Source organism: Solanum pennellii, chromosome 7 (genome assembly GCF_001406875.1).
Source record: "Solanum pennellii chromosome 7, SPENNV200".
Classification (NCBI taxonomy): domain Eukaryota; kingdom Viridiplantae; phylum Streptophyta; class Magnoliopsida; order Solanales; family Solanaceae; genus Solanum; species Solanum pennellii.
Window position 1 is genome coordinate 72,157,354 of NC_028643.1, and position 23,382 is coordinate 72,180,735.

A 23,382-nucleotide genomic window follows, 5' to 3' on the forward strand; every position below is an offset into this window, starting at 1 on the left:
GTAGTAAAAATGGCTGAAATTTGGATGTTCATAGGAAATAAGAATATAATATGTATCTATAACGAATACAATGTGGAAGAATCTGTAATATTCCACCTTGGAACTTAAATACGGTGTTTTCCTGAAATCTGTAACCTTTTCAACCTATTCCTTTGAATTTATTTGTATTGCATGAAAATTTGAAGATCATTGTGCAAGATAGACTGGAGTCACCTTTCTGATTCCCCAAGCCAGCCTGGTATGTAAATACGTATTCCTGAGCTGTTGCTTCTATCCAGCAAAATTTCTTACTTTGTATCTTTTTCCAACTTGAATAAGGAAAAAAACATTATGACAAACTTTTGTAGTCCAGTTCTCTGTATCTGGATTCAGACAGTTCAATTGCATAGGCTAACAAGTTCCAATGCTGCCTCTTTTAGTTGTTGAATGTTTTGATTCATTGTGCCTATAATAAGGCCATTAAATTTGAATTTTCAAAAGATGCAAGATGGAGAAGCATATGTTGCATCATAGTGAAATTCACAAAGACAATGTTATGTTTGGTATTTAGAACTCACTCTAACTTAATTCTTGCCTTGTCAGAATATTATAACTTGATGAGATCTTCTGTATGCAGGCTGAGCTAATATGGTTCATTGCAGGTAAGAGTTAGAAGAGGGTACTGAACTTGCAAAATTTCTGGAATATTATATTCAACAGACAGGAAGTTACAGTTGCTTAAAACAGGATATAGATTTGTTGAGAAAAAGAACCTTACAAAATCCCATTGAAGATTTGCCTCTCGGAGAGAAGAAAATTTTGTTGGAAGTGCTTAAGAAGGGAAAATATTCCAATTCATGTTTCTGAAAGTGACTATGCATCCAGTACTTGGTTTAGCAAGTACGAAGAGCTTTTTTCACAATTGTCAAGAGTTCCCAGGAGGTACCTAAGAAAAGAAAGAAATCAATTTTGCCCCAAAAAGGGCTCCAGTTCCGTCCCTCGCTCCATGTCCAGTCCCTGCAACTGTTCCGTCTCTCGCTCCCTCTCCAGGTCCTGCAGCAGTTCTAATGCTCATTCCATCTCCAGGTCCTGCAACTGTATGACCAGTTTATGCTCCAGTTCCTTCTATTGAAGTGCCCTGTAGCTCTCCTCCAACTGTGCAGCCTCCTGTAGTTAAAACCTCCTGCAAAGCCTCAAAAACTTCGAACTCATACCAATTCTTCAAAACCTTTGCCTGTTAATCTTTCAGATAAACTGCAAAATGGTCCTCATTCTAAGGGAGATAATCAGCAGCATCGAAATTATTTAATTGCTGCAGTGGCTGGTTGTTCTGTAATTCTGTTGCAGGAGTTTCCTTTTTAGCTCTGTTGATATTATTTTTTAAGAATAAGAAGAAAGAAGTAGTCCAGATGACGGGCAAAGGGATGGAAACCGTATCTGACTTTGAATGCGGGTGTCTATTTGCTTCTATTTATGATGATGGTTAATTAATCTCATCGTATCATTCTTTTTCATTACATTTCAGTAATTTGTATTGTCAGGTTCTTCTCTAAATGTCAAGAGTGCAGTGCTGTTAATGATGCTTATCCTCATAAATCTTCCGAAGCAGACGCGGAACTGTCAAAACCTGAGATGAATGCAAATGCTCATGCACCATTACCACTTCCTTCAGGAAATCTCCACCTCCAGCTCCATCTCCTGGTCCTCCACCACCCCTCCTCCTAAACCACCTGCTCTGAACCCACCTCCACTTCCAAAAGTTTGCCCTCCTAATCCACAAAAAAAAAACCCTGGTAATTCGCCGAAGCCTTTACCTCTTGGAGCACATCAGAGAGGACGTTCTTCTGAGACTGGGGAAAGGGACTCATTGGGTGAATCTGATGCTCCTAAAACAAATTAAAACCAGCGTTTCGGGGCAAGTTTCTTGCGAACCCTGACCACTCTATGGTTTGGCATGAAATTCAAGCCAGCTCGTTTCAGTAAGCTTCACACTGATCTTGCTATTTACTTTGCTCCTGCGTGAGTTCTAACTGTTTCTGTTTTTACCATTCTAATTGCTGAATTTATTACAGGTTTAGTGAGGATATGATAGATTTTTTGTTTGGATATATACCAGGATACCAAGGGAAAGATAATCGAAGAAAAGCTTCCTCGTCCTTAGACCAAACATCAAAGTGTATTCAGATTATTGATCATAAGAAATCACAAAAGCTAGCAATTCTTCTCAAAGCCTTAAATGTGACAACATCAGAAGTTTATGATGCTCTCGAAGAAGGTAAATCTCTCTCTCTCTCTCTCCCCCCCCCTCCCCCTATGGTGGCTGTAATCTGTGTTAGAATAGTAATAGTACATACAATCCTACTTTGAATAGGAATAGTAATGGTAATATGAATAGTATATAGTGTCCTACTTAGAAAATGATTGTATTGTAGTGTCCTTGTTGGAAAAGGAGTCTATTGTAGTGTCTATAAATAGGGTCTCTACTTAATAGTGTAGAGACAATAATTCAATTATATTTTCCTCTTATGTTTCTCACATGGTATTAGAGCTTCTACGATCTTGGTAGAAAATCAAAGAGCTTCCGCTGCCGGCAGGCAACTATTACCCGTATATGTTGCCCGTCGCGCCAATGATTATGTTAACAAAATAGAACCAATGATATATGCATGAACACTATATTCCAGGAAAGAAATCCATGCCTCATTTGTTAGCACTTAATGTGGGTCTGAATCTCAATCATTCAGATTCGCCTTATTGTTTGGATTGAATTATAAGTTGGTCAAACCTACTTTTAAGTCAGTTTTTGACTTCTGGAAGTGTTTGACAAATATAAAAAATAACTTAAAATAAGTTGAGAAGTGTTTGACAAGGTTAAGAATGACTTAAAATAAGTCAAAAACCAAAAGTGGGTCTCCCCCTACTTTTTATTTTTTGACTTAAAAGTCATTTCAATTTGATTTTTTTATTTTTGACTTGAAAGCTACTTTTTTTAAGCCAATTTAAACGGGCGTGTTTGTTTATGAGGACTGAATCCTAATTATTCAGATTCAGTTCATTAAGTTCGTTTTATTTCCTTACAAGCCTCTTAATTGGTCCGAATAGATCTGAAACCAGATCTGTAATACAATTTTAACACCATTCAGACTCAAAATAAGACTCCTATGTTAATTAAACTACATCACAACAAGTCATAAAAGTCACGTTGTTTCTTATTTAATCTTAATTGCATGCTTACCTTTATAATTTCCTTTATCCTTATTAACTTAATATATACTTTTTACTTTCATAAATTAATCAATATATTTGATAGCACTGTGCCATCTTTTCGGTGACTATTTTTTTCATATTAAATTTATGTAGCATCATGCCATCATTTTGGTGACTATTTTTCGTATATCATTGCATCGTACCATCTTTTCGTGACTACTTTTTTATATTGATTTTGTGTAGCATGTGCCATCCTTTCGGTGACTACTTTTCTTTTCGTGCGTAGCACCGTGAATCTCTCCAAACTACTTTTCATATTTAATTTGTGTAGTACCATGGATTTTTCATGAATTACTTTGTCATATATGAGTTGCATAGCACCGTGTCTTTTTCGATGACTCCTCAGATTTGTTTCATTTGTCTTTCCGGTGACTCCTCAAATCTGTTTTGCGCAGTATTGTGCCTCATAATTTTACCCATATACTTTCTCTTGTTCATTAGGGTTGTGTCATCAATTCAATCCTATTCATATTATTTCTCTTTTTCAATAGGATCGTGCCGTCAAACCGACCTTTTCTTTATAATTTATATTTTCCAATTGGGTCGTGTCATCATTTTGATCCTACCCATATAGTATTATTTGTTAGATTATGACCACTTTTAACCATCAAATCCAATACTCCGATATATGATCATGTTCCCACCAGTTTTTCGGTGACTTTCATGTTTAATATCGACTCGTTTATTGATTCTAACATGATCCATATACTTAATAATAGATGTTGAGCACTTCCAGCGATCGCTACATCGTGAAGAAGTTTATAGGGAGCAACCACCTATTTTTTTTGCTCATGGGGAGTTTAGTAGCCTTTTATGTTGATTAGGTAAATCACTCTATGGTCTGAAATAATTTTTGCAAGCTTGGTTGTATTATGCATCAAATTCAATATTTCATGAGAAGACCAAACACATTGAGATTGAGCGACATTATGCATAAAATCCAGTATTTCATGAGAAGACTAAGTTCATTGAGATTGATTATCAATTTTGTGAAGTTCAGTGATCAACTTGTAAATATCTCTTCAAGCTTCTCATTTGTCCTCATACTAATTATATTTGTAACAAGCTAGATACATATGATTTGTATGCACTAGCTTGATGGGGAGTTAGAATAGTAATAGGTATATACAATCCTACTTAGTGTAGGAATAGGAATAGGAATATGATTAGTATATATGTCCTGCATAGAAAATGATTGTATTGTAGTGTCCTAGTTGGAAAAGGAGTCTATTGTAGTGTCTATATAAGGGTCTCTCTCTAATAATGTAGAGACAACAATTCGATTATATTCTTCTCCTGTATTTCTTACAGGTTGTATGAATCCTTTTTAAAATTCCATTTGATTTGGTCCATTTCCTTTTTGAAATTCCATTTGATTTGGTCCATTTCATTCCAGTACTAAATATTTTATCTTAAAGAACAATTTTTTGGATTATCTAATACAAAAGGACTTCCCATCTCACATTGATCCCTAACAAAACTAATAGGCCCTTGGCAAACACCTAATCTGAGTAAATATAACATCAATAACTTAGCATAATTCCGACTAGTTGGTATCACCTATACGAATCCTTTGCTTCATTTTGTTCCATTCTTAGCTATGTCCACATTGATTTTGAGAAAATGTAGTGGTAACTTTCCTACATATGGTTTTAGGCTTACCTCATTCTCTTTTGGCGCCTGAATTAATCATATTTTTTCACCTGTGAATGGTACATTTGGGAGTCTATCTATGAAATGCTAAACCATCCTAAGAAGCTTTCCTGATTTTATCCCCTCTGTCAGATGTGTTTATTTTAATCTTTTTAGATTTTGTACAATCGCATATCATAAACACTCAGATTGTGGATATGTTAGACCTTTGCAACCCAACATTTGCCTCCATATAATATGGTTAGATATCCTCGATCTGATAATTTTCTAGTAACACCTCTCTGTTTTAACCTTTTATATTTCAAGTAAATGTGATACATTTTCATTTATAATGACATTCTCCTGGAAAAGTTTCCATGGATTTGAATTAAATTGACATCTTAACACCCGCACATGCTGTATTTACTTTTGTGTTTAAGGGAAAGAAGTCCCATCTCAAATTTTCATTAGGTGTGTTGCAACATGCCAACAATCACCTAGATACCAATCACAAAAACTTTAAGGAATGCGAAGACCAGTAAGAATAAAATGTATACTTTGAATGATAGCATATGGTTATTTTGTTACAACTGGGTAAGTTGAAAAGGAAGTCGTAGTTCAGAACTTGAGGTCGCAAAATAAAACATGGCAAGTTTGCAAAGCATGTAGTTAATCGGAAAATTACACTATTCCCAAGGAAAACATTCTCGTTGCACGATGTCAAAAATTCGCTCATTTTCATGTACCTTGCTGCACACAATCGATCTTATCTGCTATTTAATATTAAATCGTGAAAATTTTGACGTCAATTGGTACTTCAGCTTAAATATATTGCAAATTTCATGCTCTTATAATTATGTATTATTTTCATCAAGAAGGTATCTGAAGCTTAACTCTAATTACTTATGTCTCTTATCAGGTTATGAGCTACCTCCTGAACTCATATGAACTCTCTTGAAGATGGAACCAACAACGAATGAAGAACTAAAACTCAGACTATTTCCTGGAGACATTTCTCAGCTCGGTCCTGCTGAACGTTTCTGTAAGTCCATGGTTGCTATTCCATTTGCATAACAGGTGGAAGCATTGCTGCTCATGTGTTCTCTTCAGGAAGAAGTTTCATCCATTAAAGAGTCCTTCACAACCTTAGAGGTAACTTGTAAAATATTGAGTTTCTTATAATTTGATGGTAGCAGTTTAGGGTGTTTTTTTGTTATTCTTCTTTGCCCTCAGTTTTTCTCTGTCGATTCTCTGCTTGGTGGTTTGCCAACTATACATTTCTTCAACTACTTTTTCTCTAGTGAAGATATTCTGCAGCGCATGAATGTGCACTTAGATACTCCTTTTAAGTGTGTGCATGTCTTCACACTTGCATTTATCATCATTCAATCAAAACTATATTTCAATTCTGAAACCAATAAGGTCAGTTATTATATGAATTCTCAATATCCATTCGTTTTGTTCAGTTTCATTGCATTCCTATATTGAATAATTAGGTCTTAAAAGACAAATTAGGGGTTTCCTAAATATCCCGCACATATCTCTATGGTATCTACTGACTAGTTTAATTTCAACTGTTTGGCATAACTCGTGCACATCTCTTGGTTTGATTGTGTTCAGTTTTTAACCAAGTCTACATGGATTTCAAAAGACTTCAGGATTGAAAACTTCTTTTCTCCGTGTGACTTAGTTCACCTCTTAAAAATCTTAGTTATTGTGTTGTCAAACATTTAAACCAGTGCATTTTGGAGGTCTTAACACATGGGGAAGCCATCTAACTTTATCTTCTGTATGTGCTACCTGCACTCTGATAGATGTAATAAGTTCCAACATTTTCCAATTTACTTTTGTCTAGAAAGGTCGTTCAGTTTCCTAAGATCATATATCTGTTTTAATGTCAATTCTTTGACAACTTTTATCTCATGAACATGTTGAGCATCTTAGAAATGCAATTTATTACCGTATAATTCTATCCTGAACTCTGTTTTTATTGGATGGAACCGTTTCAGCTTCCTTATTTGGCTCTCTCTCTCTCTCTCTCTCTGTCATACCTTTTTCCTGGTAGACTCAGAATAAATATCTAAATTGTTTTTGTTGAGAATATAATTAAATGATAAAAGTGTGCTCTCTCTAACACAGCTTAGGTCCTGAGATTGAATCCCACCACCATACAAAAAATCAAAAAGAATATTCACGTGCTTGTCACCTGAAAAAATAAGGTTCACTGCCCACACGTGACAGGGTGTGTTGAGAATATAATTAAGTAATAAAAGTCTGCTTTGTCTAAGGAGAAAACATTGTTGGAGTGGGTAATGAGTCACCAAGATTACTTTGTGCACCTGTATCAGATTTAGACATACCAACTGGATTAGCAAGTTCAGAAGGAGGTTTGAGGTTGATGAGGTCGTCGGAAATAGTCCTTGAGAATTGGAGGTGGAGCTGGGTTGGAAAAGTTGGAATGTTGTTACGGCCTTCTTATTTTCCGTATTAGGAGAAAAATACGGAGAGGTCTCGGAAAACGTAACATCTGCCGAGATCAAGTACTTATTGGTAGAGGGATCAAAATATTTGTATCTTTTTTGTAGACAAGAATACCCCAGAAAGACACATTTTGAAGGCCTTCTGTTGAATTTTATCTTTTTTTTCGGGGGTAAGGCTATGAACAAGGTGCAACTAAAGGAAATAACATTGCACATTTTAAGTTCTTTTAGATTTATAGCAGGACTTAGAACCACTAGGACTGGAGAACTGTCTAGTCAGGAAACAACATTGCACACTATACCAAAGGAAATATCTAGAAGAAACTGTAACTAACCCACCACTCCCTCCCCAAATCAATTAACTGGTGTGGTAAGCTGGCATGAACAACAATTGAAAACAAAGTGAATCAACACAAGCTGCAAAAACTGAGAAAGATAGCATGTAAATATATTTCCATCTGGAATAGGAAATGACATATTATGAAGGATGAACCAGAATGTCTCCAGACATTCCACTTCAGCTGTTCCTAAGCTTGCTTCCACCATACATTATATGATAGGAATGTGTATCTATTTCATTGCAACCCCACAATAGAGCCAATCACTCCATACCACACTAACATATATAAGAAGAAACACAGCGGATATCATCCAAACCAGTTCATAGTAAAACTACAAAGAAGCAATAAAATGTTTGAATCAACCCGATAAACTAAAGCTTCCTCACAGACTAAACACAAGTACATCAACGCGAGAAAAAATTGTCTTGAGAAACAAGACTACATGAAACAAAATCTAAAACTCCACTGAAACAGTATCAGAACTTGTAGCACTGAATAAAACATGGTCCATCAGCGTCTAGTTACCTCTCATTGCATCAACCACCAATTTGAAATGCTCCGCAATCAAATCTAAGCGCTTCACCATCAAGGCAGCTTCGTCATCCTCCAGTTTCTTCCACTTCTCCTCCAACATTTCAGCCTTGTCTGTAGCAATCAAACTCATCTTCTCCCTCAAAAAGCTCGATCCATTCGGATACACTGTAGACATGCCAGCCATACTTCCAAATGATGCAGCCAAACGTGGATATTTGGATTGGAAATCCTGTTGATCACCCGTAACTATATCCTCCGTAACGACCTCTTTTACAGCAACCCGTTTTTCTTCTTCTATTTGTTTATGCAAAAGTTGTTTCCCCATCGAAACAGCAGCAAAGGCGGCAAGAAACCCTAGAAAGAGAAAGGGGGGAAGAAGCCTGAGATTGCAGAAGAAGTGTATCAATAAATAGAAAATTTTATAAAATAACTTACCATATTCTTAGATTACGTATATTTTGAATATAAATGTCTATTCCATATTTTTTATTGGTCATTAAAGAAATTATTAACTCTTATAGTTCGAATATTGAAGTATCATCCGGTCATGCTGGGACAACCTGATTCATAAAAATGTGGTCACATAGCACTCGGGCTAACCATAAAAATGTGGTCACATAACCGTTAACATTAGCTATGGTTAGCCCGAGTGCTATGTGACCACATTTTTATGAATCAGGTTGTCCCAGCATGACCAGAGGATATCCTTACTTCAATGTTCGAACTATAAGAATTAATAATTTCATTAATGACCAATAAAAAATATGGAATAGACATTTATATTCAAAATATACGTAATCTAAGAATATGGTAAGTAATTTTATAAAATTTTCTATTTATTGATACGACTTCTTCTGCAATCTCAGGCTTCTTTCCTCCCTTTCTCTTTCTAGGTCTCTTGCCGCCTCTTTGCTGTTGGTTTCGATTGGGCAATCGCTTTTGCAGAAACATATGGAAGAAGAGAACAGGTTGCTGTGGAAGAGGTGGTTAAGGAGGATATAGTTGAGGGTGACCAAAAGGATTTCCGGTCCAAATATCCACGTTTGGCTGCATCATTTGAAAGTATGGCTGGCATGTCTACGATGTATCCGAATGGAACAAGTTTCTTGAAGGAGAAGATGAGTTTGATTGCTACTGACAAGGCTAAAGAGTTGGAGGAGAAGTGGAAGAAACTGGAGGATGACGAAGCTGCCTTGATGGTGCAGCGCTTAGAATTTATTGCGGAGCATTACAAATTGGTGGTTGATGCAATGAGAGGTAACTAGACGCTGATGGACCATGTTTTATTCAGTGCTACAAGTTCTGATACTGTTTCGGTGGAGTTTTAGATTTGTTTCTCAAGACAATTTTTTCTCGCGTTGATGTACTTGTGTTTAGTCTGTGAGGAAGCTTTAGTTTATCGGATTGATTCAAACATTTTATTGCTTCTTTTTCCTCGCACAAGCATTTTGAAGATCATTGTACAAGAAAACTGGAGTATTGAACAAACAGCCACGGAAAGTTATAGTTACTTAAAACAGGATACAGCTTTGTTGAGAAAAAAACCTTACAAAAGGCTATTGAAGATTTGCCTCCCCGAGAGAAGCTGATTTTGTTGCAGTGCTTAAGAAAGAAAAATGTTTAAATTCTGATAGTGACAATGCATCCAGTACTTGGTTTAGCAAGTACGAGATATTTTTTCACTTTTTTCAAGCGTTCTCAGGAGGTACCTAAGAAAAAGAAAGAGTCCATTTTTGCCCAAAAAAACAGTCTCTGAGAAAAAGAATGAAACCATTTTTGCCAAAAAAAACATGCTCTTCCATCCATGCTCCATCTTTAATCCTTGCAACTGTTCCGTCTCCCACTCCCTCTCCGCGTCCTGCAACAGTTGCAACCCTCGCTCTATCTCCAGGTCCTGCTACTGTATCCCCAGTTTATTCTCCCGTTCCTTCTATTGAAGTGCCCACTAGCTCTCCTGCTGCTGTGGAGCCTCCTCCTCCAGTTTTATAACCTCCTGCAAAGCCTCCAATACTTCAAGCTTACACCAATTCTTTTAAGCCTTTTCCTGTTAATCCTCCATATAAACCACAAAATGGTCCTAATTTTGCGGCAATTAATCAAGAGCATCGAAATTATTTAATTGCTGCTGTGGCTGAATATTCCGTGGCAGGAATTTTCTTTTTAGTTGTATTGATATTCTGTGTTAAGAAGAAAAAGAAAGAAATAGCTCCTATGGGTAAAGGGATGGGAAACAGCCTCCCAATTTGAATGCAGGTGTTTATTTGCTGCTATTTATCATGATGGTTAATTAATCCGTCAAATCATTCTTTTTCATTACATTTCGGTAATTGGTATGATATGTACTATCAGGTTCTTCTCTAAACGTCAAGTGTATCAGCTGTAAATGATGCTGATCCTCATAAATCTTCCGACGTAGACACGGAACTGTCAAAACCTGAGATGAATGCAAATGTTTATGCTCCAGTACCGCTTCCTCCAGGAAAATCTGGACGATTAGGATTTGCTTTCCTATTTGAGAAAAGGAGACGATTAGGATTTGCTTTCCTATTTGAGAAAAGGAGATCTGTGTCACTCTCACTATGCTTCACGCATGAAATTCTACAGCTTTCAAGGGCTCGAATAGATTGATTTGAGAACTTGTTTCAGGGTTGCCCCGTGGGAGAACTTTCATAATCTCTTTCGCTCTCGGATCTAATTCTCTGCTTAGTGACTCGATCTCTCTTTCTTTTGAAGCTCGTGCAAAGCGCTAACTATCTGAAGGCCTCGCACCGGCGCTAGTTGAACCTTCTTCGGTCTCTTTCAGCGGCGGGCTTACCTTTTTTATTAGTATTGAATTCATGTCATTGTCGCTCATCATCCTTGTTAGAAAAGGAACAAGAAACTCTCTTTATGGGAGGGGAAGGTCATATTAAAAAAAAATTTACCAGAATTCCTCCACTACGGATGGACTGATCTAAAGAGCGGAGACTTGATTCGATATTTACAGTTGCTATAGGTTAGGGCTTCTATCGTGCTATTCTATTTCTATAGAGAGGTAGGCGACAAAGACAAGGGATCTCTCTCGCTATGGATAGTTGCTGTTTGCGAGAAGCGTCTGTTCCGCTTTATCCTTTCAATAATTATATTGAATAAAGACAAATTGATCCGCTGGTATTTCGACGCTCGATCTCTACTCCTCGAAAGCTCACTCACAATCTATGGCTCGCTTAGGGCTAGAAAGATAGGATTCTTCATACAAAGCCAACCGGGAACCTTCTTTCCAAACTCGCCCGACACACAAAAGAAAAGACGAAAGACGAGAATCGGCGAAAGGATCAAAACACTTAATAGACATAGAAGAGTAAAAGAAATGCTTCCTAGCCTACNTGACCTAAGCTCAAAGAGGTGAGAACTCTCAATCGAATGTGATCGACACGACAGTCCCATCCTTCTGCTTTCCTTTGTATAAAATGAGGGCCCCACCTCCACCACCTCCTCCGAGCCCATCTCCACCTCCAAAAGTTTGCCCTCCTAATCCACCAAAACGTTGGTAATTTGCCAAAGCCTTTACCTCTTGGAGCACATCAGTGAGGACGTACTTCTGAGAGGGGGGGGGGGGTGACTCTCATTGGGTGAACCTGATGCTCCTAAAACAAAATAAAAACCATTCTTTTGGGACAAGTTTCTTGCTAACCCTGACCACTTTATGGTTTGGCTTGAAATAAAAGTCGCTCGTTCCAGTAAACTTCGCACTGATCTTGCTATTCACTTCGCTCCTGCAAGAGTTGAACTTTTTCTGTTTTTACCATTCTGATTGCTGAATTTTATGACAGGTTTAATGACGAGATGATGGATTCTTTGTTTGGATATATACCAGTAGACCAAGGGAAAGATGATCTTATAAAAGTTTCCTCATCCTTTGATCAAACCTCACAGTACATTCAGATTGTTGATCCTAAGAAATCACAAAATCTAGCAATTCTCCTCAAAGCCTTAAATGTGACAACAGAACTTTATGATGCTCTTGATGAGGGTAAATCTCTCTCTCTCTCTCCACCTATGGTGGCTGCATGAATCCCCTCTTAGAAATTCCATTTTGGTCCATTTCACTCCAGGACTAAATATTTTATCTTGAAGGACAATTTTTGGATTATCTAATACTAGAGGACTGTCCGTCTCACATTGACCCTACATTGATATATATGTCTATAACAAAACTAATAGGTTCTTGACAAACACCTGAGTAAGTATATATCAAAATGATCTTGACTAGCTGGTATCACGTATAGACTATACGCATGATTTGATTCATCTTGCTCTATTCTTTGCTAAGTTCACTTTGATTGTGAGAAAATATAGGGATAACTTTCCTACATAGGTTTACCTTTGTTCTCTTCTGACGCATGAATTTATAACTGTTTCACCTGCAAACAGTACATGTGGGTCTAACTATGACATGCTAAACCATCTCAGTTGATCTTTTCTAATTTAATCCTCTACACGTGCTGCTCGGCCTTTCTGTCTGATGTGTTTATTTTAATCTTTTCAAATTTTGTAAAATCGCATTTCTACAACACTCATATTGTGGATATATTGGACCTTAGCAACCCAACTTTTGCTTCCATAGAACATTGTTAGATATCTTCCGATCTCATAATTTTCTAGTAACACCCCTCTGTTTCAATCTGTTATATTATTAGTAAATGTAATTCGTTTTCACTTATCATGTCATTCTCCTGGAAAGGTGAACATGCATTAGAATTAAATAAGTATCTTAACATCCGCACTTGCTGTATTTACTCTTGTGTTTAAGGGAAAGAAAAAGTATCTAAAATTTTCATTACGTGTGTTTGCAACATGCCAATAATCATCTAGATACCAATCACAAAAACTTGAAGGTATGAGAAGACCAGTAAGATGAATTTGTACTCTTTGAATGATAGCATATGCTTATTTTGTTACAACTGGATATGTTGAAAATAATGTTCTAGTTCAGCTTGCAAAATTAAAAGTGGCAGAGTTTGTAGAGCATGAGGTTAATTGGAAAACTACGGTATTACTTCAATCATTTACATTTGGTATGGTACTTATTTGATACACTGCTCTTTAGAAGATGTTCTAAACAATTCTAAGGAAAATATTGAAGTTTCACGATGACAAAATTCCCTTATTTTCATGTACCTTGCCACATACAATCGATCTTATCTGCTATTTAAGATTAAATTGTGACAGGATTGACGTCAATTGGTGCTTCGACTTACATCTTGTAACTTTTGTACAGTTTCAATTATGTATTCATCAGGAAGATGCTGAATCTTAACTCTTTTACTTAAGTTGCTTATCAGGTAATGAGCTGCCTCCTGAACTCAGACGAACTCTCTTGAAGATGGCACCAACAAACAGATGAAGAACTAAAACTCAAGAGAGTATTTGCTGGAGACATTTCTCAGCTCGGTCCTGCTGAACGTTTTCTTAAGTCCATGGTTGCAATTCCATTTGCCTTCTCATGTGTTCTCTTACGGAAGAAGTTCCTTCCATTAAAGAGTCCTTCTCAACCTTAGAGGTAAAGTGTAAAGTTTCTTATAATTTGATGGTTGCAGTTTAGGGTGATACTTTTTATCTGTTGATTTTCTGCTTGCCAACTTATAACGTAACAGTTATAAACGCTCGAAATTTCACATAAGTCATTAATCAATACAATTCAACTTTAAACTAAACGAATTTGTGAAAGTAAATGTTTATTTCTTTTATATCAAATTTTGAATTATTTGACATGTTTAATTTTATTTGGGGGATATATGAAACAATTTATTTTTTTTACCCTTAAAAAGCAAAAGGTGGTGCATTCCTTCTCTCCAATCCCTTCACTAAATATATTTGTTGTTGGGTAAAATTTAATCTCCTTTTCCTAATTTAAATTTATGAAATTTGAGATAATAATTTTGTCAGTTTTCTATTAAATTTTACAGTTTAGCTATTCATAAAATAAGTGTCTTGTTCAAATAAAATAATTTAGAGATAAATATCAATAAATATTACTTTTAAAAAATGTTTTGACATATCAAAATTCAATGTTATTTCCAAAATACAAATTATACAATAATTTAAAAATGTATGAACAAATATAACTTAAAAATATACTTACATACAAAGTTCAATTTTATATTCAGTTCCAAAATAATACAATACTTGCAAAACAATATTAGCAAATATTGCTTAAACATATATTTGACATATATAAAAGGTCAAAACATGTATCTTGTTTGAACAACAAAAATTTAGCATACAAAATAAATTTTACTTTCAAAATTCAAACACACAATGTTCTGAAAATAATGTTAGCAAATATTATTATTTAAACATATAAATACATATCAAAATAATTTAGTTGTATATGTCGTGTGTGCGCGTGTGTTTGAGATCATATTTTTTTAAGCAGCGCTAATTTTTTAAATTTGGTAACAACTGATTTTATTCAATGTAAATATTAATACTATTATTAGAAACTAAAAGAATGAAAATTTTCATAAACGGATTTTATGAAATTACATTCCATGGGCATAGTTTACATAGTTTCATTTCATGGGTATAGTTTAATTTGTTAGGTGGCTTTAAATTTGTATAAAATATTTTTTTAAATTAAATTTATACAAAAAGAAAAAGTGGTAACAGTTGCACAAAAAATGGTAACAGTAAATTCACATAATCTCATGATTTAAGCAAGACATTCAATATCAAATATTTTCCACAAAAAGAACTCGAAAGCTATAGAAAGACAATATCAATTTTAAAGCGCACGACTTAAGCATCAGATTAACGTTCAAAATCAAATATATATATATTTTTAAAAAAAATTAGATAAATCTATGAAATACTCGGGCGTTAATAATCCTATTTGTATATATACAAATTGATTATATTGTATATATTTGAGAATTGTATATAATTGTTATACAATAATTGTGTGTAATTGATTATGTGTTATTAACTGTATATGTGACCATCATAATATGTATTTTTTTTAAAAAAAAATTGTGTAGTCTGTTTGTATACAATATTTTATTATGTTCTTATTTTTTATTTTGTTTTTGTATATATCTAGGGATTTATATAATGTACAATAATTTTGGTATATGTATTATATTTATATAGGTGCATCAGCAAATTTCATAGTTTTTTTTTAAAAAAAAAATAAGAAAAAGTATTCATTACCCCCCTGAACTTGAAGCTTTTTAGTCAGTGTACACCTAAATTTTATTTCGTTTTAATTACCCCTCTGAACTTGCTTATTCATCCAACACGTATACCTTTTCTGTCCACCCGGCATAGAAATTGAAATCAAACTCTACAAGGCGTGTGAGAGAGCGATTTTTTGCCACATCATAAAGTTACAACGGTAATATACGTAAAAATTTTATTTTTTCTTTAATATTGGGCTTATTTTAAGGATTTTTCTCTCTCTATTCTCTAGCTATTTATTCTTCTTTATCCCTTCTCCCTTTTCAAATTTCAGATTTTTCTCACTTTTTTTGTTTTAATTGTTATTGCTAAATTCATGAACTATAATAGAAGACTTGTTTGTTTATGTGGGGCTCCTCCAATTCTTTAAATTTCATGGACAAATGACTATCTTGGACGTAGATTTCTCGGTTGTAGACACTATGGGGTATGTATTGTTACTCCTTTTTTACTTTTTATTTGACAAGTTCGTATTATGCAAATTTCATTTTTTTTAACTTTGATTTTATGAAATGCAGTCCTCATTTCGAAATTCTTGTAAGTTTTTCGATTGATATGATCCTAAATTTTCGATCCAAGCGAATATTGTTATTTTGGGTTTGTTGAAGAAAACCAACAAACAAGAAGAACAGCTCAAGTGTAAATGGATATTGAAACTGATTTTGGGTATTATTTTGATATGCAATGTAATATTGTTCTTTTATTTAGTGTCGTTGAATTTTATTTTTTTTAATGCAATTGTTATTAAAGCAAAATCATTTGGTTCTAGGGTACTCATTTTGTGTATTAGTTTGGTTTGATGTTCTAGTAATGTATGTTTTTGCTGATTAAAACTATATATATATATATATATATATATATATATAGGCAATTGCCTTATCCTTTTTCATCAATCTACAATTACATGTAATAGATAATATGATACCACGAAATAATAACATGAAGGCAACAAACAAACATAACTAGTGCTTTTTTATCATAAAAAAAAAAGCATCATAGTGATTCATTGTTTCAACCAACAACAACAATAACTTAAGTCAACCAGCAAAACATAAAACAATCACTACTTTAAGGTTGGTTGAACAACCATACAAGCACCAAAACACTAAATAGTAACTACTTTAAGTTTGGTTGAACAACCACAGAACCATCAAAACATAAAATAATATTTCAAGTTTGGTTGAACAACCGCAGAACCATCAAAACATTAAACACTATTTTCAAGTTTGGTTAAACAACCACACAAAAAGCAAAACAAAAACAGTCAGTAACTTAAGTTTGGTTGTTACACCACACAACCACACCACTAAGAAGTTTTCTTTGTGGGTGGGTGATTTTCCTTTGGCTTGTGACCTTGTTTGAATGTCATCAGCTTTTGATCTGGTTTGAATACGACGCATAACACTTTTGACTTGAAGTTCTTTTTGAGTCATGACCTGTTTGTCTTTCCACTTCAGTCCCTTGGTAGGTTTAAAATCAATATCACCTGTCACATGCACAGAACTCACCACACCAGTATTAACCCTTCTCCTGCTAGACAATCCTTGCTGCAATATCAACTACATAGTTATTTTGGGACTCACATTTAGAAGACAAATATAATTTTGACAGTTTTATAAGACACTTACATTATTACACGTATATCCAGTATCAACAACAAATACACCTTATCCAACAACTTTAGGCCTCTTCTTATAACCACTTTCTGCACCTCTTCTTGTACCAGTCTTATTGGTGCTTGCTCTTTCATAGTGACCTCTACCCCTCTTTTTTTTCAGTGGTGGACTAATATGAGTGGAAAAAGAATACAACAAGAGATTAAATTAATAAGTAATCTAACATAATTTATGAAAGCAAATCAATATGAATGTATCTCTAGAACGGGTGTTGGTGTCGACTTAGGTTTAGAATTTTTTGGACAATTTCTCTTGTTATGATTTGGTTCTTTGCAAATTGAACTAGTCATTACTGTCTCCATTCTTGGCAACTTTCCAGCTTTTCTCACTTCACCAATTTCTCTTCTTCTGTTCTTTGGTGGCCTACCAGACATTTGTCTTGCCTCAGATGATTCAACCATTGGGTTTCCACTTTCAGGCCACATTTCCATGTTTGGGACTGGTTGAATGAAATGAGAATATGTCGTCATATATGTGTCTTTTCTATACCAGCTAGATATTACTTGTGATGCATCCATGTTTAAGTGGTTCATTGTTGCTATACCCTGTGCACATGGGATACCTTTTAATTTTCATGATCTGCAACTACATTTTTGTTGACCCAAGTTCACAGTATACTTGTATACCCCTTCTAACACTTCAAATCCAACATCACCATTCCATTCAATGTTGCACTGCATTGATCTTGTTACATTTGTATTGAATACCATCATTGCCATTGGAGATATTCCATATGTCCATGTTTCATCAAATGATCTTGACTTACTCACTCTATTCATCACCTTAACTCTAATTTCTTCCGACATAGTTACAATGGTCTTGTTCCTAGGTCCCAAGATCAAGGAATTGAAACTCTCCGCCATGTTGTTATCTATACTATCACACCTTGAAAATGTCTGGATAAAAGCTTTGCACCATATCTCCTTGTTGTATTTGATAAGGGATTCAATAATACCTATTCCCAGCTTGGACAGGGCATTTATATTGTACTTAAATTGTGCCTCAAATGTTGATCTAGCACAAGCCCAAAATTTCTTCCTTCTCTCTAAGCCTCTGAAGTTATGTGACCAATTTGCTAATATGTGTCTAACACACATTCTGTGCTCACACTCTGGAAATAGTTCATCTACAACAGCTATTAGTCCCTGTAGTTGCAAAGCAAAACAAGAAAGTTAAATTTTGATCCAATTAAATTAGCAATTAAATTAAACATAAACAAAAGAAAGATATTCAATTACCTTTAGCATATCACAAATGATAGTTAGCTGGGAACCATTTCCTAGATTAAGATCATATTTCGAAATAGTCATGAACCGTTTTCATGTCAACTTGCTATCAATATCAATTACCGCCCATGCTATTGGATATATTTGGTTGTTTGCATCTTTAGCAACAGCTATCAAAAGTTGACCCCTACAAATTTCCTTTAGAAAACACTTATCCAGCTCTATACATCTTCTGCATCCTTGTTAGAAACCTTTTTTCATAGCATCAAAACAAATATAAAAAAGTGAAATTGTTTATCCCATTTCCTGATTCTGAATCTTTAAGCTTCACAACACAAGTGCTACCAGGATATGTTTGTAGTAACATATCCTTGTAGTCTAGGATTCTGTTAAATTCTGCCACATGATCCCCTATAATTTCCTTTAAAATAATTTTTCTTATTTTTAAACAAATTGTCTTGCCTACATGAACATTCAACTCTTTCCTCACCAATTCTTATATCTCCCACCCTTTTATACTAGGTTGAGAAATAATCATATCTTTCAATACTTGCATAAGAACTTTGAATTACACAAACTATTATTGGTGGTCCTGGTACATTTGTGCCTTGGATTGTATGTCTTGATAGTAAAGTTTTCACTCCTTCCTTCCTTGTTTGCATACAACAGCCATGGACAACCACTTCACTCTCACTCTAGTACTTTCATTCACATACTTATCTAACTCAACTCTTTTTTATAGCATATTTTGTAACTGTCTCTCTAAAATGCTTTACACTTTCAAATACCAAATCACACTGCCATATTACAATATCACAAGAAGAATCATATACCACCCTATTACTCTTCTTTCTCCCCCTTAAACTTCCTCCTTTAAGTTCTTCATCAAAAACAGGTTCTTCTTCATCACTTTGAAAACTATCACAGTCAGAACTGTCATAGTATGACTCATCCTCTGTTAGCTTACCCTTGAAATTCTTTTTCCCTTTTTCAATATCCTCATACCCTTCATCAAATCCAACTTCACCTAAAAAAACCTTTTGGTTTTCCTTCTTCTTTCTCCTCCTACTTTCTTTAAGTTTTCTCACATCTACCTTAACAATTCTTAACTCCTCATGCACATCACTTCCATAGTCAATAGACTGGTCAGAACAGACGGAATCACTGCCTATGTCTTCCTCTACGCACTTAGCTCAACTTTTCTTTAATAAAAGGTTCAGTTCCTTGTTGGACAGTTGGTTCAACTTCTTCTTCAGTATCAGTTCAATCTATTGAAGAACAATCATCATCACTTTTTTGTTCGACCCTTGCAACCCCATCATTTTCAAGTCTTTCAGTAGCTGGAAAGGAAGAAGAGGAACCTAACCCTGGATCTGATTTTTTTGGTTGTGCAGTTAAAGATTCTCCGTGTGCATTAAAAGACTCAACCACTTGACTTAAAGATTGACTAATTTGACCTTCACTGGGACCCACATCATCCAAAATAGTGTCATTACACACATAAATATCTGTTGTGTCCCCATCATGCATAAATAATGTCATGCTACAAATGTCCATGTCATTTTTCAATTCCACCAAATCACCCCTAGAGATGGAGCTGCATATGTTTTTCCTAACTTACTAATCTCAAAAGACTTAGCATAATCTGTAAGTTCAGGAATTGATAAATGATCTTCTTCCACATTTTCTACATATTCAGTCCTACCCCCAACATATATTGGACCTACCTCACTCACCAAGATACCCCCAAATTTGAACCTTAAATTGAGGTACCTATTAGCCATAGTGTCAACCTATAACCACAATAACAATCAGTATATTGTATAATGCAAGCAACAAAATCGAAGCATATACAATAACACCAAAACAGAAGCAACAATTGGTACTTAGTATAGTAGACGTATTACTCATCAACATACAATAGGCATCCCACACAATATACTTAAACAAATTACAAAATACCTTACCATTTAACAATACCAGAAACCCTAGCACTTAAAACCTTAATTTTACCAAAAAGCCTTAATTTTAAACTGATTATCAGAAACCTTAATGCTTATGCATGAATAAGGTAAAAAAAACTTCATAATAATACATTCATTAAGTGAAAATTCTAGTTGAAAACTATTAGACCCCTAATCGGAAACTCAATCGGAAACTATGGCGAAATCTCAAACAAAAAATAGGGCAAAATATGAATGAAAAGTAAATTAAACATACAACAATACATCAAGCCTTCACGAAATCGAGTGGATAATCACTTACTTGTTAACAATTTCAGACAAGATCCAAAGAACCAATCGACACCAATCGACCAAACACTTCACGAAATCTAGCAAGTCTTTACTCCAGAACTGCAACTGGCAAAAATCTACTCGTTACTTTGTCGATTACACTTGTCAAATCTACTCGTGGGAGGTTTAGAGAAAAGCAAAGAGGTTTAGAGCAAAACGGAGAAGCTTCTTTGAGAAGTTTTAATCGATGTGAATTGTGAAGGTTGGTCCCGAAGTTTTAATTATCTAGGTGATAAAATATTTATCTAGGTGGCAAAGTATTTATCTAGGTGTCGTGCGCGTGTAGACACGATCGTAGTGATCAGTCAGAAAAGGTGTACGTGTTGGATGAAAAAGCAAGTTCAGGGGGTAATTAAAACAAAATAAAGTTTAGGTGTACACTGAATAAAAAGTTTCAAGTTCAGGGGGTAATGAATAATTTTGCCAAAAAAATTAATGATTAAACTGATTGTATTTTATTATGTTCATAATTATTTGTATTTATTGAGAAATTTGTATAATGTACTATAAATTTGTATATGTATTATAGAGTGATTTTAACAAAATTTCTTTTATACAAAACTAAATATTATTTGTATACAAATATCTAATGCCCCTCATAAGACTTTGTATATGTTACCTTAATATATGACTCACTATATACATAACTTTGGTAATTGATATACAACTAATAGAATATACAAATAAGGACTATCTCATAATACTTTGTATATATACACTTAATATACAATCCACTAGTTATGTAATTTGTGTATAAATTACACAACCTAATGTTATCGATATTCTTCAGATTTGTCTAGTTCTGATGAGGCAGATTCAATCTCTTCTGAATCAATGTTTATGGCTTTTCTCTTACTTCCACCTTCAACAATCTTAATGCCGCTAAATTTCGCGTTGTTGATGACTTTATGAATTGTCATTTGGTCATTTTCTTTCTTGGATCTCATTCTTCAATAGATTGTTCAACTTGAACTTGTTTATGTTTTGCCATAGACCCTACATTGGCCCCAAAATCACGAGTTAACCCAATCGAAATGAAGGTGGGTTATCAACAACATTGACATGCAATGACATACCTCTCGTAGTCCTCATAGATGGAGAGGAACCATTCATTCCGATTTTTTTGACAGACTTGTAATCTGATTAGTAAAAAATATTTAAAACAAATATATATGAAAGAACTAACAAACATAATACATCAAGAAAAAAATATTAAAAGCCAACGAATTTAGTGATTACCTGCGAAAAGTGGAAGAACGATCAAGGGAAAAGGTCGAAATTTTCCCAATTCGAAATTCAAATTAGAAGGGAAGAGTGATTTTAGGAGAAATATATGGAATGAGAATATGAGAGATAAATTTGATTTTGTATAAAATTATATAGAAAATCTTTGAATGACTATTTTTATTCCGTATACAAATAGGTAGAGTAAATAAATTAAATTATACCCTTAACTAATTACTTAAGGATGTTTGTCATCCCATGTAATTTTCCATTAAAAGAACATGAAAATTCATCCTATAACTTGATCTAGCCCATTTAGCCCGTTAAAGAACATGAAATCCATCCTTTAACTTGATTTGGGCTCATTTAGCCCGTTAACTACACTAATCAAGGCAAAAGGCTAAGTCAGATGTACTTTCCCTGGCCCCATCCCCACCCCCTTTAACATTAGCTAGGGTTAGCTTGAATTATGTATGACCATAATTTAGTGAGTCGAATTTTCTTAGCCTGACAAGATAATATCATCACTTCAATATTCGAACAATAAAAATTAAAAATCTCATTCAATTGATACATAAATGACCAAAAAAATGAAGGAGTAGACATTAATATTCAAAATATACGTAATCTAAGAACATGGTAAGTAATTTTATAATTTTTTCTATTTATTGATTCATTTTCTTCTGCAATCTTGGACTTCCTCCTCCCTTTCTCTTTCTAGGTCTTTTATGGCCTCTTTGTTGCTGATTTAGATGGGAAATCAACTTTTATAGAAACAACTGGCTTAATTGTGAAGGCTGGTGGAGAAGAGAAAGGCAGGAATGACCTGATTTCATTTCGGATTTGAATTCTGACTCGTCTTCACTTTTGAAATCAAAAGAAGATTGAGATTTATGTGGGTTTGACCTGTTTTTTTTAGTATTTGGTCTCTTTTCAATTTGAGGGGTTGTCTCGAGTTCCTCACCATTTTTTAGATTCAGAACTCTTTCTAACCTCAACACTCTTTTTAGCTTTGCCATTTGAGCTATTGTTAACATTATCCTTAACCCCTCCATTACTAGATCCTGGAGCGCCCCAGTTCTCTTCGAGTGCTCAAAACCAGAAAATCCTGACTCTTCGTGAAAACTGGCTCTTCACCATCTTTCACATTAGTCAAAATTTTCTTCTTTAGCCTCCTTACCTTGTCACTAATTTTTTACTCTTGGAAACTTCAGCCTGCAACTTCCCCTTGATGAATTCATGGAAAGCAGACATGTCGGTGTTGGGCTTTGTGGAGGCTTGTGAGCCGGCCCGACCCATTACTGAAACCCTAGGTTAACCATTTGGTTTTCCTATAAATATGATCCTTGTATTTGTAATTCTGTAGAAGCACAAGTGAAATAAAAATCCTCCTGTTACAGTCGTGGAGTAGGGAAACCGAACCACGTTAAATTCTTGTGTGTCCCGTTTGTGTTCCGTTTCTCTTTTCTCTAGATTATTTGTGTGTGTTGTGTGTTTAATTCCCAACAATT

The 23,382-nt window shown here is 34.7% G+C and overlaps 1 protein-coding gene and 2 pseudogenes across 1 annotated transcript; 2 read left to right on the top strand and 1 right to left on the bottom strand.

The window, feature by feature from the left end:
- The first annotated feature begins 487 nt into the window (after positions 1–487).
- LOC107025248 (formin-like protein 3) lies at positions 488–7,369 on the top strand. Its single transcript, XM_027918542.1, is given in 15 exon segments — positions 488–542; positions 647–807; positions 809–960; positions 962–1,150; positions 1,152–1,308; positions 1,311–1,432; positions 1,521–1,654; positions 1,657–1,689; positions 1,692–1,868; positions 1,871–1,958; positions 2,052–2,254; positions 5,798–6,030; positions 6,112–6,300; positions 6,888–6,939; positions 7,167–7,369. Coding segments are annotated over 15 exon segments (2,148 nt in total).
- Positions 7,370–8,023: 654 nt separating this feature from the next.
- The window catches only part of LOC107026097, an 18,999-nt pseudogene continuing 3,640 nt past the window's right edge, over positions 8,024–23,382 (bottom strand).
- Positions 9,497–16,240, top strand: LOC107026096 (annotated as a pseudogene).